Genomic DNA, 19,748 nt, shown 5'->3' with positions numbered 1-19,748 from the left:
TTGTTTCTTCTATGGAACTTGACAGATTTCCAGGACGTTATCTAAAACAAAATTTCTTGTAAACGTAGCTTTTTTTCCGCTGGGTTTATTTTCATTTGAAAAATATGTTCTTTGTGAAACAATCAAGCACCAAAATGTTTGTTTTGCTGAAAAGGTGGCCACTGGACTCTAAACCGTGCCCAACATAGGTGAGGTGCTGCTCACTAACAGTGAAAGAGTAGACCGTCGTGGGATGAGTACCCCCAGTGGATGCATCTAGAACATGGTAGGGCCACCAATGCTTGGTTCTCCTTAACTGGCATGGGGAGGATTCCTTCTAAACTAGAACTGATTCTAGTATGACAGGGATCTACAGTGAGCACTTTCTGAGGGTAAAGGAAAATAAGTAAAAAATAGTCTTTGGAACTGGATAATACAAAAACTCTATCAAAGATTATAAAAATTAACAATGTCAACAATATCATTTTTATGTAGACTTCATTTTTTAATTCCCTAGTATACTTACATAACAAAATGAAGTGTATTACTTCTATAAAAATTTTCAGAAACTCTATCACTTAATGAATTGCATACATGAACAGGAGTCCATCCTACAACTTAATTGCAAAAGACTGATACTGCTGTCATTGTTCCACAAGTAAGTAAATGACATGATAAGCAACATATCTAACTTTATGTTGCACGGAAAGACTGCATCAGAATCATCTAATAGCTCATGAGAAATTTGAGGGCCCAATTCCAGACCTGAAAGGCAAACTCTCATAGGACAGGGAACATGAAGCTGCATTTGAACAAGCTACCCAAATGATGTTTGTCCATCCTCAAATGTGAATAAGATTACTGGACTCATGTAGAATTACATAGCTGATTACTTTTAGTAAAATAATTAAAACACATCTCAAATGCTTATTTTCCTGAACAGGGTGCCAGATAAAAATCTAAAACTGATAAATCAAGAAGTTGCTGTGTATGGATATTATTTAGCATGCAGGACAAATGAAAGGCATCAAAAAAAAAAAGAAGGTTGCTGTAGAGAATGGGACTGTGTTGAACAATCTTATTTGTGTTTTTATTCCCCACTCTGTGAACATAATGCTTTGATAAAATATAAAAAAGAAAAAAGCGAAAGACAAAAAAGACAAAGAAACAAATAAACCCAAAACAACTGAAACAACAAAAAAACCATACACAAAGGAAACAGAACCTTCAAGAGCTGGTTATAGCTTAGATCTCAAGTAATACTATCTAAGATGAGGAAGGCGAGGCTATTCATCCTTGAAGTGGATAGTTTGAGTCTGTACAGTGGCATGTTTAAACATGCCTCAGTTTTTTGTTTTTTTTTTTAAAGAAAACGAGACACAGTAACAAACTCATGTTCTCAAATCCCAGAAATGGACTTCCTCTTTGTATGCTCACCTGCGGGTAAAAGAAGCTGTAGGAATGAAAGACAAAGTCTTCCCGGCCAGTCATATGCAAAAATTTAATCGGGCAAGAAAGGTTTCAAAATTAGTAATAAAAAGCTAACTTTTATCAAGTACTCACTATGTGTGTAGAAAGGAACACAACACAAGAAGGTGGCTTAGTAGAAAAGCAGAAAAGTAAGAAACACAAGCCACCAATGGAACTTCCCAATGCAGGGCAAGGACAGGTTAACATAAAAGAAGTTATTTAGTCAGGGTCTGCACAGAGACTTCTCTGACTTCAGTTTCTTAAAAAGCAGATTTGTAATCATTATCTGTTAAGGTGCCCCCCACCCCCTCCCAATGTAACTGCAAAAGGGAGCCAAGTACTATTAGATTTTTTTTTTTAATTCCTAAGAAAATGAAGTATAGCTATGACTTTTATTTACTTGAACAAAGACTCATCCATGTAATAGTGGCTTTAACCGCTGAGATCCCACACACTGGTTTGCCCTGATTGTTTTCAGTTGGGTCACTAGTACCCTATTACGAATTTCAATCGAAGTATACAAACTTGCAAACTTTTAATGTTTACTTTCTGATATATAAACATATCAGAGTCAAGGTTATTGTTATTCCTTTAATGACACTATTCTAACTGACTTGCATTCCAGTGTTCTTTCTTGAGTACAAGAGAAAGAAGTAGAGTTATAAAGATCTATCCTGCTGGGAATTTTTGCATAACCCTGTTTATACGCCTGGGAACGTTCTGGGAAGAGGTAAAAGGTAAAGTGAACATCATCTATCCTGTGAATCACTGTAGAGAAAACAATGAAAAGAACCAATGTAACCAAATGGAAACAAACTAGTTAGAAAAATTATAACATATTACTGTAATGAAAAAAAAAAAAGAGAGGTAGTAGATTTCAAAAGATGAGTGCTATAACTACATTTAAAGTATGTGATTTATAATGTAAGATTATTAATAAACACATAATTTACAAAAATTTAGTTTATATATAAATTTGTGTCTACTTTGGAAAGATAAGGCTAATTTATGTTCTAAATACTCTTTAAATTCTCTTTTCTGAAAAGACAGCTTTCTACTTCCTCTGGACTAAAGAATATCTTAAAGTAATTCTGCTTTTTTCAGCAGAGTGTCTGAGTTCTGAAAAGATTTGTTTCTAAGAAATAAACAATTTGTTAGAGCCAAGTAAGCTTTTCTCTTAGCCTCCACTCACTTCCTAGGATGGACCTGTAGGGAGTTTTCTGTTTGTTTTCATTTGCCTTCAGTGACTATAGGTGCTTCAAAAGTCAGCACCCTTCAAAGGTTAGCAGCAAGCTATAGGTCTTTAGAGTCTAGATTTCCAGTTGACATATTTTGTAAGTAAAAGTAAAGAATGTTTGGGAAGATTTTTAGAGAATCCCCAAGTGTTACGGTTTAATCTCATTTCTCACAATTTTGAACGCTCTGTTCTCTCTTCTTCCACATAGATTTATACCTCACGAAGGTCAAATGTATGCTCTATAATCCAGGGTTGAACAGACTTTGGCTGTTCGTTCTCCTAACCTACATTTACCAAAGGACTAAAGCAATAAAGAGAGGCATTTTATTTGATTGAGGTATGTAAGGAAATCTGATTATTTATGTTTGAAAAAACAGCCCCATAAAGTCTATAGATGGGCCACACAGAGGGGGCAGGGTTTCTTTCTATTCCTAGCGATAGGATTCCTCTGATCCACTAAGCATTCCCAGAGAAGAATCAAATATTTGTAAAAGGCATTTAGCAGACAATCTAACCTTTCAGTTCCAATATTTGATAACCTCCTTCATCCAGAAATCCTTAGAATTTAATCCATATACCCTATTTCTCTTTTTGAATCATTTCCCTTTGTTCTGTTCTCATTGAACATTGAAATTAGCTGCTCACCATCTTCAAACAATAGTCCTTTATGTCAGTGGAAACGTGAAATAAAGCACACCTCCATTTTCTTTTTATTAGACTATTTCAGATTTATTTTTACCTTTGTTTAGAGGTTTCCTTTAAAATTAGGTGTTTTATTCACAAGTCCCGGAGCCATATTTGTTAAATTGTAAATATTCACTATTGAAGAAAAATAAAACCTCAGCATTCTGAAAGCGTTTGGCTAAACATTCATGGTTTTAGCATGTTTTTCCAGAATGAGACTACATCTAGTGTGTTAAGGCATGATCATATATTTCCCTACCTTAAGAAGGGAATTAGGACTTTGAAAACACTTAGGAGGAAAAGAGCATGAAGAAGCTGACCACATTTATGTGATCACAATTTTACTTACTGTACTTCTAAAACATGCTAGGCAGGACATGCTCGTAATCCTCCAGAGGTTTACAGTCTTATTGAAGAAATACATGTATCTAAAATGTTACAGTAAGTACAAGACACAAGATACTGTAGGGTCTAACTCTGCAGGTAAGGGTGGCAAGAAAAAGTCAAGAAAGACTTCCATGTGGTGAAGTCTAAGCTAGGTCTGGAGTAGGAGCTCTACCAACACCACAAAGCAAAAGTAAAAGTTTATAAAGCAAAATGAACATGTGCAAAGGCGGAGAGACATAAAACAGCTCCATCTGTTTAGAGAATTGAAAAATTAGAAGGGCGCAAGCTCAGGGGACAGGGAGGAACCAGGTGCTGGGATGGCACGAGTTAAAACTGAAACAGCACGTCAAGGCCCAGATGGTAGAGTGATGTTCTGTAGGACTTTGTTCTGAAGAAAGTTTAAGGAGAAAATTAACAAGGTCAGACAGCAATGCATTAATGCCACTGCAGAGAATAGACTGGGAGGAGGGAAAACTGAAAAGAACACCAACCAAAAGGCTTACTCACAGGATCAGTCAAGGCAGAATGTGGATGTGAACTCAGTCAAATAGAGGTTAAGTAGAGACCACAAAATTAAGATATTTTTGAAAGGTAGACTCAACAACTTGGTAAGCAAGTGGAGGTCTATGGTAAAGAACCGGGAAGAATTGCAGATAAAGATTTTCAGCTTAGATGGTGATGCCATCAACTTGGAAAGGCAAGGGAAGTACAAAAGAGACGTTGATTGGGAAAAATAATAATAATAATTCCCACATTGGCCTGGCTGAGCGGGAACTGTCCATGGAGCATCACATGTAATGGTGTTTTATGCCGATGCTCAGCTAAGGGCTGAGGGTTGAGTCCCGAGGTGTTTCGTTTTTTCTCACTTGGCACAAGGATCACGTGGTGGATCAGGGGAAGATGCCCAGTAGACAGGGGCAGGGGGACACCCAGGCCAGAGATAACAGCGTAGGAGACATCACTGTACGGAAGGGTGCTGGCCACTACAGCGACCAATAGCCACATGTGTCTCTTTAAATTTAAAGTCATAGAAATTAAATAAAACAACAAATTCATTTCTTCAGTCCCATTAACCACAGTTCATATGCTCAGTGAGCAACGTGGTTAGTGACTACTATACCGAATAGTCAGAAACAGATTATTTCTATCATCACAGATAGTTCTATGGGACTGTGCAGGGATGGCCCACGTTAGACGAGAGCAAAGCCTTGGGGACAGAACCCTGGGGAAAGAGGAGGGAAGGAAGATGAGTGGAGGGAGAAGAAGTAATCAAAGTAGTTAAAAGAGAAAGGAAAAACCATCCCAATGTGGACCAAGAGAAGAAAGAGTTTAAAAGGAGATAAAAGAGTCAAGAATATGAAAAACTGAAAAGAGGTCAAATAAGAAAAGGAACAAAAATTTCTTTCTGGTAGTGATTTTACCCTGGCATTTGATACAGTATTGGAATCATTACCAGTTTCTTCAGATGTAAAATGACTCAATGAGAATAATTCTCCCACTCAGATGACAGGTTTAGCTTTTAGAAAGAACTCCAGTGTCCCACAGAAAGAGAAATTCTGGAAATGTGACCATTCCCTTCCCACATTTTAAAGAAGAAAGGAAGGCCTTGCCTAGCCATCATCCTTGGCTGTCATCTTTCTGGAAATTTCTAAGGGTATCTAATTAAGGTCTATATCATTGCTGAATAGGCTTCTTGAAATTGCCTAATAACAATATTCAGACATCAAACAGCACATAAAATTCTCTTCTTAGATCAAAAATCAAGCTGACAGCACAGCAGTTACCAGGGGCTTGGACAGTGAGGAGTTATTTTTTGGTAAGTACAGAGTTGAGAATGAGATGATGAGAAGGTTCTGGAGGTGGGCAGTGTTGATGTTTACACAACAATGTGAGTCCCACTGAGCTGCACACTTAAAAAATGGTTAAAACGGTAAATTTTCTGTTACGTATGTTTTACCACAATTGAACAAAAAAATTTTTAATGAAGCTGAACTAAAACACAGGAGGAAATCTGGATGTAACTTCTTACAACCAACCCTTGACACCTGGGAAATTTAAAATACCAAACAGAGAAGTGGAAAACATTGCTCACAGACATCTGCTCCTCGAAGTCACATAGGTACTGGTATTAGACGTGTGAGATTACGTGTGAGAATATGAGTTTGATAAGCTGTAAGGCAGTAAGCATGTCTAGTTGCTGTTGATACGGCCCCTGTGAAACCGTCAATGGTCCGGAAAAATGAAACAAGTTAGAGCTCTACATGGTAACTAACAGAATGAAAATGTATTAGGTCACTTTCATCATCAAGATGGCATTTGTACCCCTTTCTTTACTATTGACACGTCAGGTCAACAGCTGCAGTTAGTTGGTAGAATGGCAGAGCATAAATATGAGGAGGAAAGCCGGAGGCAGCCATGTTTATACAAGCATAAGGCTCACCCGGGGATTACTGGGAGGCGACTGTCCCATGAATCACAACTCACGCATTCTCTGACAGGCCCTGGAGCAAGGCTCAGAGAAAGAAACACTGAAGGGAGCCTAGGAGAAGCCATGGGCTACTTCCATTTGTGTCACTGTAACCAGGAGGCAGAAAATGAAGCTAAAAATTACATCAAAGCAGGTGAAAGTTGGTGAATATAAAATAATACAAGCCAACAAATTTTTGTAAGTTATTCAATACATAGTCTCACATGGATCTTCACTACTGACTTTCTCCCATCAGTATTCAGACTTTTTCTCATGAACGTACCAAAAAGCTAGAAGTAAACACTTGCACATTCATGGGTCACACCCTATTTCTTCTCCAAAGGTATTAACCTAATACAGAGAATAGGACCATCTTTTAATCAAAACAGTTTTCCTTAGCTACTGTTTGCAGCTCCGCTCAGATCATACAAGGATTCTGCTGATGTCACCACTTGACAAACAGAATCACCTCATGACTATACGCTAAAAAGGTACCAACATAACACGGGAACAGACACGGGAGGTAGAAACCAACCAAAGAGAAAGAAGGAAAGAAGGAAACCAGAAAGACAGAAAAATTCAAGAGACGAGTCATACTATACTTACAACTTTCAGCCTGATAGTCTGGCACAAACTGCTCATCATTGTCGGGTACCTGAGCTGAAGGGGAAAAAAAAAAAAAAATTAAAAAAAAATTAAGAGAGAAACTGCCAAGGCATAAGGAATGTCAAAGTAAGATCTTTGTCGGCTCAGATCTAACCTATGATTATTTGCCAATGAGCTCCTATTTAAAATGGTATTGACAGCAATACTTGGGAGGGAAAATAGAAGCGACCATTGATGTCAACGAGAAAACGTAAGTGTCAGAAATATAATTGTGGCAGTTGTGGTCCTTCTGAATATCACGTGCCAGATGGAAATAAAAGAGACATACAAAACAGAAGAAGCTACAGGATTTCTATTAGCTGCGGGGTTTCTTTGCAAGAATGGAGTAAGAAGTATTTCAATGTACCCATTGCTAGTGCTGCAGCAGCCCAGCTATATTAACTACAGCATCCTTTCAAATGATGTGCACGTACACACATCTCTCTGCTTTGACGGAAATGCCTGCTTTGGGTATATTCAGTCCATTGCAAATGAGACTACCATAAGGAAAAGTGCTTGACCTAAATTTGGCCGAAATATGCTACAAAGTATTTTTTTAGTGAAAGCATATCCACTGATTTTGGTCACAGAGAAGAAAATAATATGTTGTAGTGATTATGTCATAATAATAAAATTATAAAAATAATAAAAATAAATCCCATCTTTTCAGGCAAAATAGTTTCCTGGCAACGATACGACACTCGTGAAAAGAATATCACTATTTAATCAATCCTCATGTCAAATAACTTCCCTATTTTTAGTAAAGGAAAAAAATACTGAAGAGCAAGGACTTAATGCATTCGGCAGCAATCAAAACACAAGTACACTTTTTCACTTCTAAAATATTTTCATCATGGTTGATTTTAGACATCAAAATAACCTATTCCAAATTGACAAGATATTACTAAAACAAGCTTTCACGTGCACACACAAATGTACACAAACACACATAAACGACATAAAATAGAAGTTAGTTCCTTTTAATTTGGTAAAAATAGAGGAGCTATCCTATTTAACTTTAGCTATGATCCGATTACTAGTATTACTTTACTAGTAATATCTAATACTGAAATATTTTATCCAGTCAAGTCATATTAAAATAGATGTCAATTAATTTTTTAAAAAGAGCCTACACTGTGAATGGGGAATGTTTATGAACATAACCATTCTCTGTGGAAAAAGTTTCAGGTTGCTAGTTGAATGAGTTAAAAAAAAATTCCCTATAAAAAGAAATTCTATATTTAAAAATTTATACAAAAAAGAAATGCAACATAGATAAGATTATTCTTTTGTATCAGCTTATTTAATCACATTTTTAAAAGCAGAAATACTTGGCTAAATAAAACTTATGTCATGTTGTTAAGAGCAGAACCAATGATCATCTTGCCGATTGTTAAAATATATACAGCCAGACATTAAATTATTTCCTAATGTTGTCTGTACACCAATACATCAGCTTATTAAAGACAAATTCCATCCTCTGTCACCAAAAAAATTAAGAACTTTCTCTCAAGTTATAAATGATCAGCGTACAATGGAAGAAGAGATTTTTTTTTTCCTCTTCATATTCCACTAATGTCTGCTACCATCAGTAACTAAAGCCACGCGAACTTCAAGTCACAGTTTTATGACTTCCTATCTGTGTAAAGTGTGTACACTATTTTAACCTATTTGAACTGTATTTTATTCATCAGTTTAATAGTGGTAATATGGGTTTTCTGTGACGAATAAGTTAAATCCTAAATGTTACTTATTTTTTTCAAATCTTCACCTCTCACCCATTTCTTTCAAGTCACACACACAAAACTACTTCAGTCATTACAATGCAAGCTTAAAATCTTCACTTCTCCTGAATTATATTGGAAAGGGATAAAAATAACAGCTAAAATGTGTACATTAGTATTCTCTTAACTATAAACATTTTTGACATTACAGCAAGCTTCATTTTTCTCAGATTCATAGAAGTGGAGATTTTAGACATAAAATAAGTCTAAAATCTTATTTTAGTCTTTAAAATAAGTCTTCACACCAAAAAAAATACAAAAATGTTTTCAATATCTATTTAATAAATAACAGCAGGTAGACAGCACTAAATCCTACACATTTTTTCCACCATACCCACATGTTTTGGTTTTCCTTCTAAATTAACAGCTAAACAAACATAACTATGGAGATGCAAAATTATCAACTACAGCAATTACTATGCTTTTAAAAAAAGCCAACATTTACAAGAATCTAATAAAAAATGTAATATCCCATTACAGGAATAGTTAAAAATAGCTGGTGAGTAACAAAAATTATTTGTAACTAAATACGCTGGTATGAATGTCCTAAAGGCCAGACATTATTTTTTCCTTACTATCATATCATAAAACAAAACTGTAACTCTGTGATAAGTTTCACTGCAAGAAAGACATAAAAATCACTGGTAGATATGTGGTATGTGTTGGGATAAGCATGGGGGGGGGGTAAAGCCAAATTTTAGAAGAAGCTGGAAGTTATACTTCACAAATATAAAGAAAATAGGTCCATAACAATTTGTAAAAAGAATAAGAATTGCTATAAGAATTGCTATTTCTGTTCTAACTCTCTAACATACTGAATAAATACTTCACACTTATGCCTGAACATATTACAGCATTTTAACAAAAAACATATGACTCACATTTTCACAGAAGCTAATCTTAAGAAACGGAATAGACCAAATGAAGCAGCATGCTACTTAAATAGACAAAGGCTTAAGTATACTTCTAATTTCAAGTTAGAGTAAAAGGAAAGCAGTTAACGAAAAACACACGTTGGATCTGGGCAAGGAAAATATGACAAAGTATTGCCACACTCATATCATACGTTTCCTTTTTTCTCAATTCACGGGAATTCTGTGAAATAGCAAACTACAGCTGCCTGAAAATTTGTGGCAAGCCATACCAACTCCAAAGTGGAAAATTAACCATAGCGGCCAACCTTTAAAAAACACTATTTTCACTGCTATCTATTATAAACTAGGCTTGGAATAATCACCTTTGGGGAATGAAAATGTTTCCCCACACTATGTAATTAAAGAGGAAGGGGAAGAGTAAGAAAGGACAAGGGGGAAAAGTATAGACCAAAAGACCAATAAAAGGCTTTCAAGAAGATTAAGCATGTGGATTTTATTGGTAATAGCTGGAGCAGCTCTATCAGTTCATTGCACATTAATAGACAAGTTGCCATCAAGTCTCAGGACTCAGGCTTTAAAAGGGTAGTATCTGCTCTCTCAGCTCTTTGCTTTACCTAGATTATTATCCAGAGTTGTTGTGTGTTTTTTTTTCTCTCTCTTTTAGTGCATAGCAATACATATTATAAGAAACAAACTCATGAAAATATTAATCATGATCTAGATGTCACAGAATCACTAACCCTCATTTTCAGTTTCAGCATACTTTCTTAACTAACATTTCTGGGGGTGGGGGCAATTTTTAAATAGAGTCCCTTTATTTTATGCTTAAACTTTCAAATGAAATACTAACTACTTAAGAAAAGGTAAGAGTTTTAAATATTTTCCAAGGTTGGCTGCAGGCAAGTAAAAAGCCCCCGCTCTTTACAAACTAGAGGTCCGTGGAGTTTTCTTCTAAAGCTAGGAAAAAAGTGGAAAAATTACAAATGGAACAAACGTCAAGTATAAAAGGGGTTAATATTTAATTAAAACCAGTTCTATCCACTGTAACAATGACCTGGAGCCAAACAAGGCGGAAGATGTATGAGTCATTCTTTCTGCCTGTGAATGAGACAGCTGATCTCCTCGGCAATTCCTCCAGACAAGCAGGCAGAACTGGAGTTCTGCCTCCATTCACAAAAACACAGTCCAGCATGAGCCATGTGGCCCAACCGCAATCATTTCATGTCACACCCTTCCAGAGAGCTAAAGCAAGTCAACTTGAACTTGCAATAAACACACCAATTTTATTGCTCTATCTCAAATACAGCTCAGATCCATTAAGGTATACATTTAAATAAATGACAAGTTTACAAAATTAAATCTATCTATAGCTAGATAGACATCTATATCTATCTATCTATGTATCTACCTCTCTCTCTCTCTCTCTATATATATATATATTTAACCCATCCGGCTTTATAGGGTAAGTTATCACAAAAACATAAATGTATAAAACTAAAAAGGAAGGAAGGAAGGAACTAAGAGAGTGGAGAGAGTGAGGGAGGAAAAAAATCATTGAAGAAATGTCTTATTTTTCTTGCCTATTATTCAGATTTTCTTTATCCTGAGATTATAATAGATTATTGCTGAACTTTGTAGCATTTCATTTTGAGTCAAAGAATTAGCAACAAGTTTCTCTGAATAAACTTGAATTTTATTTTACATAAAAGTAAAACAACAGGAAAATCAACCTTTGCACGGTGGTATTCTGTTTAATCCTGAAATGAAGCTTCAAGCCATGGAACAAAATAATCATGAAGCCACTAAGCCTGGTTTTATACCACATCCGCTTTTAAAATTAAAAATGATTGTACCGATGTATAAGCATTAATTAATACAATAGTATAAACATATTTAAAGAGACCAAAAAAAAGGGGGGGGAGCTATTTCCCCATGACAGAAACATCTTTAATACTTGATGCTCTAAAAAAAGGAAAACAGTAAGTTTCAGTTGTCTTCAGTCTCAGATCAGCTTCCACTCCTAACTCTACACTGACCTATAGTGACTTGGAAACAAGCATAGCTTAAGAGCTGTTGTTTCTATTTCCTAGTACCACGGAGGTCTGACATTATTATTATTATTATTATTATTATTATTATTATTATTATTAATTTTAATTACAAGCTTCTACACAGGTCAAAGGGAATGAAGTTATATTATGAAATTCAAGAAATGACACATTTCTTATAACTGAACCAGAAAACCAATATTTCATTAACACTGATCAGGACCCTCTGGAAAAGTATACCGAAGCTGTACCACATCCGAGTTCTATTTTTAACAAACTTTTTTTTATTTTGCAAGTAGAGCCTAGATGAAAAGACATTTATATAATTCCAATAAATACTTAAAATATAATACATTTACTCCACCTGCTATCTTTTAATCAAGTCCAAATAAGAAGTCTTCCTTTCATATTTGAGAGTATTTCCTGGTACAACAAAAAGAGGAGTAGTAGCACCCCTCCCCCCTACACACAAAATGATTCTTGCTCAATACTAAGAAAAAATATGGACTTCTGTAATTTAATGCTTAATTCTCATTTCCTTTTTTATGTAAACCACATAAAATAATGTAGTTTTTAAAGTCCTTAGCTCTTACCGTAGCACATAAAAAAAACTAATGAGCACATATCCAATTTATGTTCCATTTTAATAAGAAACAGTATAATTGTTTGAAAAATAAAAATGAGTACATTATGACTACTGGGCATTGTGGATGACATGGATAGCGAGAAACAACAGCACACATTATTTAAAGGAACTTCATAAGAAATTATTTTGAATGTAAATTTAGTATCAGCTACTGAAGTAAATGGAGAGGATATAATGACATCTCTACTGTTAAGTCAACCTATTATTTGAAGGTCACACAAAACAAAAGAAAAAAAAAAGCCTTGTCTGCATGAAGTAATAACCTTTGGTGAAGAAAGGTTGTTCTTGGAGATAAAACTTTGATTCAAGTGTGGGGGCAGCAGGAAACTTGACTTACTATGTAACACCACTGAAAAACATCCCGCTCTGTGGCAGCGAATCACTGTTGACTTTTGTCCTTAATATCACTGATGAAAGGGAACCTCAAGAACGTCTAGATCCATACCAAAAACAATGTTCAAAAGTTGCTATGCATTTACATTAGATACATACGAAATTTATTATTTCTCTTCAAGTTGTGTTAGCAGGTAAGTTCTAATCAGCAATTTTAGAAGAATGCAATCCTTTTCAAACTCAATTTTATATCCTTCTGTTTCTCTCCCTCACACACAAAAGGGTCCATTTTAACCATGAATTTCTAGGACACCACCCTCTACAGCACCACTTAAAACAGGCTATTAAGAATAAGACGTTACCATGATGCTGACAGGATGGATATATGAACTCATGATTTCATGGGATCAAATAATGGAAATTGCCTTTCTGTCAGTAGCAATCTAACTCAAAAGACAAAGAATCAATGAAGAATTGTACACAGTAAAATTATAATATAAAGTAGCTATGGCAAAATTTAAAATAGACACATCATTTTTTTTTTTTTAAGTGCTACTGTGGTCACTGAAAACATTATCTTTTCAATTTTCTTCAGGATGAGGTGTGAATATATTTAATTGTGGTAGACACGTTAAAAACGTTTAAATTGCAGTGTCAGTACTTAGAAAGTGATACCAATGCAAAGTTACATCCTTTACAAACATATTTTTGATCTCCGTTTGGAAATTAAAAATATATTTCCAGGCATCCCCCCAAATTACAGGACTTTAGCAAACTGAAAATACTGGCTCCAACCCTCACCCTCAAAAAGTGCTACCTTATCTACCCTAATTTGTCCTTAGACATAAAACACATTTCATAATCCATAATAATTTACCTATGACTAATCCATATGTTGCACTTTGAATCTAATTTATAAAAATTCTTATAAGAAAAAACAAACATCTTGGGATATATCATTTCCCAAATATTCAGGGCTTTGATCACTTTTTAAAAACATGATTTTCTTCTGACACAACTTGACTCTCACGTCTAATAAGATTTTTTAGATCTGTATAACTTCTCAGTGGGATTCTAACTCATGAGAGAAACTTAGTTAATTGCCAATGATCTTTTTTAAAAGGGTCAAGATGCCTTAAAATTCCATGGTCACTTTCTTGGCTACCAAGCATTATGAAAAGAAATATATAAACAGTCCCTACTCTGCCAATTTGGCAATGTTTTAATTTCTGGATGTCCAGAAGAACAGAAATGAACAAATCTAGCTACAAATAACCTAGTGTAATTTTAAGATCTCTTCTTAGTTCAAGATGTGGGATAAGTCAAGTTAAAATGCTAAAGCAAATAATATAATGATATAGAATTGCTAAAAATAAAAATAAATATGCAGTCTATTAACAAATAGTAAAAAATAAAAAAGAACTCTTTCCATTATTAGATTTTAAAAGTCCTATTAACAATATTTTGCTTATATCATGATAGGATAAATTAATATAAACTAATTTGAAAACTGTTTACATTATTCTAAAATGCAGTCTTATCCAGTTTGTAAACAGTCGCCCACCTGGGTATTCAATAAAACACCCCGAGGATTAATTCCTTAACTTATTTAAGCTTATGAATTATTTTCTAAGTAAAAGTCCATGTTCCTCCAAATACATCAGTCATTTTCTAGGTTTGTTTTATATAAAGTTAAATCTTCAAATCTGATTTACAGGTATGTTAATAATCATGGGTAAGAATATATTCAGTGCAGAGTTTTAAAAGATTAACTTGGATAAGTTATTCAAATCACTTACCGAGCGACAAATAAACAAAAGTCAAAAGTCAGAGACTGTACTAAAACTGATTATAAAATGGCAAGAGTCTGTCACAGAATCCACATTTTAAAATTCCAGAAACAGAGTTGCTATGCACATGCAAAATCTGCCAGCAAGTGCAATGACTTGGAATCAATGAGACTTAAACATCTAAGAACCAACAAACCTTCGAGAACAATTAAAATAGATATTTCAAGTTATTTTAGATAAGCGAACAAATTTCCTCATGAATGTAATGTCCTCACAACCTTCAACTTTGCAAAACTAACAAATCAAAGTTAACACAAGGACCTCTGTGCAAATTTTTCTTGAAAAAGTTAGGTTTGAATATATGGTTTACGTTGCAATAGTAAGTAATCTATTGCAATAAGTTTCATTTACAGAGACAAGCAAAATGACCTTTAAATATAACTAAAACTTTCATTAATACTTACCTTTTATGAACACGCAAATACAATCACCCTTTCAAAGGGCTACTAGAAGAGCTATTTAACTTAAAAGATCTATAAAGACTGCAAAAGCTTTTTGGAAAACTAGAATATCAGCAAAACAAAGAAACTTATTTTACATGCTAACAGCAACTTGATGAACTGCAAGCAAGACCACCGATAAAGCACTGCAGTCTGGCTCAAAGTAGCAACAGCAACACTTGGGTTCCATTTAAAGAGACTCTCTCCCTTCTTTTAACAACCTTAAAAATCTGTTCCAAAAACTGCATGTTTCCCAGATAACATACAGACAGAGATACAAATCATACTCAATGCTTAAATAGATATAACTTTCTCTTTGTGCTTCCCATAAAACACATCATAGGACAAAATTAGTATTTCACATTTATGACAAATCCAAAAGAAAAATTTCAAATTATGGACACCAACAAAAGTCCCTCAACATTAGGCATTTCTCAAGTTGTATTAAGCTGTACTGAAGCAGTATCTCATTGTTCCTATGAAATAAAGTTTCACCCAATAAAAGATACAATAGATTGCAACACAAAATTTTACTAAAAAGTAATTAAAAATAAGAGTAATGCCTTCACACGTCACCTTGCTATATTAAATAAATCCTAGTAAAAGTGACACAAAAGCAAAAATCAATTTCAGCAAATATCACATAACAGTAACAAACAGAAAACCTTTCTTTAAGTCCTCAAATCCCCCAAAGATTTCTTTTAAAGCCATAGATTTCCTAAGTATTGGATACACACCTAACGTTCTGTGTTGTGAACACGGTGGAAAGAAGACACTTGCACTTAAATCTTGAAGCATCCCGTCCTGATGAACCCAGAGAAACTAATTTCTGCCATCAGAAAAGTCCTCCACCAGAACACCAAATAATGATATGCGCTGCTGTAAAAGAAACAGCAAGCCGGGTTCTGGCTCTAGGAGGTCTCTCGAGGTACAATAATATAAACCTGATCAATTGCAATTAAAATCTGAACAGAGGCTTAGAACTTGAAGTCTTGGTGCATTAGTTCTTGCCAAAAGCAGATGTGATTGTGAGCTGGAAGCAATTTCTCCTGGTAATTTGTGATGACACTGGGTAGTGCAGCCCCGGATTCCCCAAAGACAAACTCATCAGAGACTCTAATGTATGCATGACACATGAGGTGGCTCTTTTAGAGCTCAATTAATTGGGCTGAACGTTAAGACAGCAAGTTCAGGACTTTTTTTTTTTTTCCCCTTCTAGAGTTGCTTTTCCCCTCCTTTTAAAGCAATTTTTTTGCCTTACCTTCTGCAAGCCATGTTTCCTGTAATTGACTTAGATCTTGAAAGAGTTCTAAAAAACAAGTCAGAGACATAAACAAAAGATTTGAAAAACCTTTAGGCTCCATTAAATGGAAATGTTTGTCATGAAATTGGTACTAAGTATCAATTTAATTTGGGGGGGAGTCAGTATAAGAAGAAAATAGGATTCATGACTTAAATAGCTCAATAATCCTGCCATTTTAATGGCTATTAAGCAATACTTCTTTAAGAAATTATTTTAGTGAATTAAATAACGAAGGCAGTATTTTCCCCCTTTTAACAAATAACTTAATAAATAAGCTCAGGGACACTAGACACACATACACTAGGATTCACAAAAAGGCTGAGGTGAAGGTGTGTCTATCCGTGTAAACCTTTCTTAAATAGAGTCAACTCTTACAGAAGAAAGAGTAGAAAGGCTGACCATCACTTTCTTTTTATCTTCTGAACCTTATAGAAAAGATGAAACAGTACATGGTATAATTCTTAAAGCACTGTATGTTTTGAGTTTCAATGCCTCAAAACTAAAAAGGACAATTTTTAAATACAAGATCTTAGAGGAAAATTTCTACATTAGTAGATTTACAAAAGTCAAAGTGAGATAATTTCCTGGCACCTGTTTATTATCAAGTCCAAAACTGTGCATTCTGTCATTGTGGGAGAGAGAGGGTGTCCAATATGTATGAAGATTTGAGTTAAGTTTCAGAATTCAACATGCCTAATCAAAATGGCAAACTGAACTTTGATAATTAAATCTAAGTATATTAAGTTCATTATGAATGCTCCCGTATGGGTGGAATACTTTATAACATACTGACCTCCTAACTAACAGTGCATTAAAAAAAAAAAAAAATCTGTAACCTAATTTCCCAAATAGGTATTCTAATTATAAATTAGGCCTTAATTATGATTCGGTGAACACTTGAAGGCCTATAAACAAGATATTATGACCTCACCATGTAGTCATCAAAATCATCCATGAAAAGTTTGATAACAGTAAATGGTTTTAGTGTATGGGGAATGGGAAAGCAAACAATGATTTACACCATTTAACTTCTAATAAAGTAGAAAGGAGAAATTAAGTAGTATACCTAGCTGCTTACTTTGTCCCACGGTGTTGGATATTTTAAAATTGTTACCTCAGTGTATGGGATTAGTTATGTGCCATATGGACAAGAGTACTTAAACACAAAAGAATGATTAAAAGAAGGATGTCACTGTTAAGTGTTTATTTCCTTCTTTCATTAGTTTGTGACAGGGCCATAAAATATCCTCCAATGCAAATTGTCACATTATGTTAATTGCTCCAAGTAAAAGTCTCAGTTAAATGCAGTAATTTGAAAGATTATTATTTTTAAGCTAAGACTGAAGTGCTCCTCTCCTTTATGAGGGTGGGGGTATAGGTAAAGAGGGGGGATTCAGCCCCAAATCAAACCTCACCTTCTGAATCATGAGCCAGATCTCTGTTAATGAATTTTCTTTTCCTGACATTTGTTGGTTTCTCGTTACAATTTCTCCCACGCTGATTCTACAAAGGGAAAGATAAAATCCTTTAAAAAAATGTAAACCTCAGATGTCACACACACAAAAAAACACATGCATACATAAGTCTGCTGGAGCCTCTCTCTAAACAGAAAAATAAAAGTCCATAGTATCAATTCCAATGCTCATTTTCAGCGTTCACTTGACAGTGAAAGCTTAGGCTGAGAATTCAACAACCAGGGAGAGTTGCTTCCCAGCGCCAAGCGTAACACACTACTACTTATCAGTCATGTATTCATGGCATCTCAGCATCAAAACAACATTAAGCAATCACACTTAAAGTCGTTTTTAGCTGGATCAAAGCTAGACTAAAATACCGTGAATTTTATTCTCTCTGATACCACCCCCCAAAACAAAAGTAAAAATAGAGTGGTGAAATAAAAAACATGAGGAAAAAACGAGACGATAAAAAAAGAAACAAAAACACCCCATGTAAACAAAAAGTGTCAGCATTTGTCTCAACTTCATTCTTTTCAATGTGGCAGACAAACCCAGCCAAAAACTTTGAGTGCAGCAGCTGCTGCTGCCCTCCGTCTCCTCTTCCACTCATCTTGGGCACTTTAATCAGAACAAAAAGGGGGGGGGGGTCTTAAAAACAAAACTATGCCTTATCCAAATCACTGAAAGGTAAGCTCATTTTGAAGATTGGGCTTCTAGAAGCAGAGTCGCCCTACAGTGGCAACAAAGCAGATAAAGTATCTGCAATCCCAGCCCCCTTACCCCCTCCCTTCTCGTTCTCTCCCCCCCCCCCCCCCCCCCCCCGTTGGAGTCAAGTTTATAAACAGCAACTTTCGAACTGATCACTCACATTGGTGACCATGTAAGGCACTTGCTGGTCATAAAATCCATCCATTCTGCTGCTCTTCGCAAATCTCAGCTGAGTGTTTTATATTTTGAGCATTTAGCTGGAGATTTCCTCAGGATCTGGACTTCTATCAACCTAGAGGGGAACAAGATGGCTTTTAGGCTAAAAAAAAAAAAAATCATGAATGAAGCTCTTGAATTTGCATAGCTAATTACCCTCCGACAGTCCCATTCACAAAAATAACCCTCCCTACACCGCCTCCTTCACCTGGATCCAAAGAGAGCCAAGAGAGTTCACAATTTACATATTTTCGGCAGTAGCAAAAATCCGAACAAGAGGCGATGTATTTATTTACACTCTCGATGTTTCCCTGCGCGGTCGGTGAACCCCGGGCAGCTCTGATTCGCAAACGTGTGCAAAACTAGCAATGGCGATCAACGAGACTTGCTTTGCACCTAACGGGACTAAAGAGACGGAGACACCTCTTTCATAAGGATAGTTTTTGCAACCCACAACCATGCAATTATCTGGAGAGACATAAAAAGTTGTTGGAAAGACCCACCTGAAGGCCACGCTAGGCGAACGGCTGCAAAAAATTCCCTCCAAATTTAATAAAAACATTAATTATTGCCCAGCACTTCCCCTTTGGAAGCCGAAAGCGCCTCTGACAGAGCTCAATTCGGTGGTTTTTCCTCTACTTCTCCTCCAGGGGCCTCCAATCCAAACTGATGGATCGCTGCCTCCCATTGGCTCCGCGTCTCTTTCACAAGATCAGATTTCGAGCTGTCAATCAGGCGGCTTGCTGCCCCTTCTCGTGGATCTCTCGCGCCCCTCTTCCTAGCGGATGCTCCGCGGGCTGGCGCAGTATCCACAGCCTGCAAACGCCACAGAGGAAATCAATTGCCTTCCTAACGCTCTGCTTATCATTAAGGCGTCCGGGACACTGAAGCCATGTGTATCGAGTAGCTAGTATTCCTTACTGGTGTGTTTCTTCCACTATTGGGCTGATGCCCTAAATCACTTTTGTTTGGTTCTGGCATATACTCTGAAGTGCTACTACCCACCAAGCCCATGCCTCCTTACTCCCTCGAATCCTCTCCCTCAAGATCTCTCCCCCCTACTTTTAACCTGATAAGGAGCCCACCTCGCTCTATAGACTCGTTCCCACTAAGCTTTTGGCCCAAATTCTTTTCCCGTTTTCCAACACCCAGCCCCACTTTTTAACGGCCACCCTCAAGTAAAACAAGATCCTGTCATTTATGGGACAGTACAATAAAG

At 35.8% G+C, this 19,748-nt stretch overlaps 1 protein-coding gene across 4 annotated transcripts in view; it reads right to left on the bottom strand.

Annotated features, from left to right (window-relative positions):
- ETV1 (ETS variant transcription factor 1) overlaps positions 1-19,407 on the bottom strand; it is a 98,735-nt gene extending 79,328 nt beyond the window's left edge. Inside the window, exons 1-6 of one of the 4 annotated variants that reach the window (XM_032402018.1) lie at positions 19,033-19,407; positions 18,738-18,934; positions 18,474-18,605; positions 17,564-17,651; positions 16,107-16,154; positions 6,831-6,884 (exon numbers count right to left, since the gene is read on the bottom strand). In XM_032402018.1, coding sequence (XP_032257909.1) covers positions 6,831-6,884; positions 16,107-16,154; positions 17,564-17,651; positions 18,474-18,518 — 235 coding nt within the window. In that variant the 5' untranslated portion in view covers positions 18,519-18,605; positions 18,738-18,934; positions 19,033-19,407. Of the gene's footprint in view, positions 1-6,830; positions 6,885-15,582; positions 16,075-16,106; positions 16,155-17,563; positions 17,652-18,128; positions 18,321-18,473; positions 18,606-18,737; positions 18,935-19,032 lie in introns of those variants that run through there. The other 3 variants (XM_032402020.1, XM_032402017.1, XM_032402021.1) reach the window with 3 other exon arrangements.
- Between the last annotated feature and the right edge of the window lie 341 nt (positions 19,408-19,748).

This window comes from Phoca vitulina, unplaced genomic scaffold (genome assembly GCF_004348235.1).
Source record: "Phoca vitulina isolate PV1807 unplaced genomic scaffold, GSC_HSeal_1.0 scaffold4, whole genome shotgun sequence".
Lineage (NCBI taxonomy): Eukaryota > Metazoa > Chordata > Mammalia > Carnivora > Phocidae > Phoca > Phoca vitulina.
This window is presented reverse-complemented; position numbering and strand designations above follow the sequence as displayed.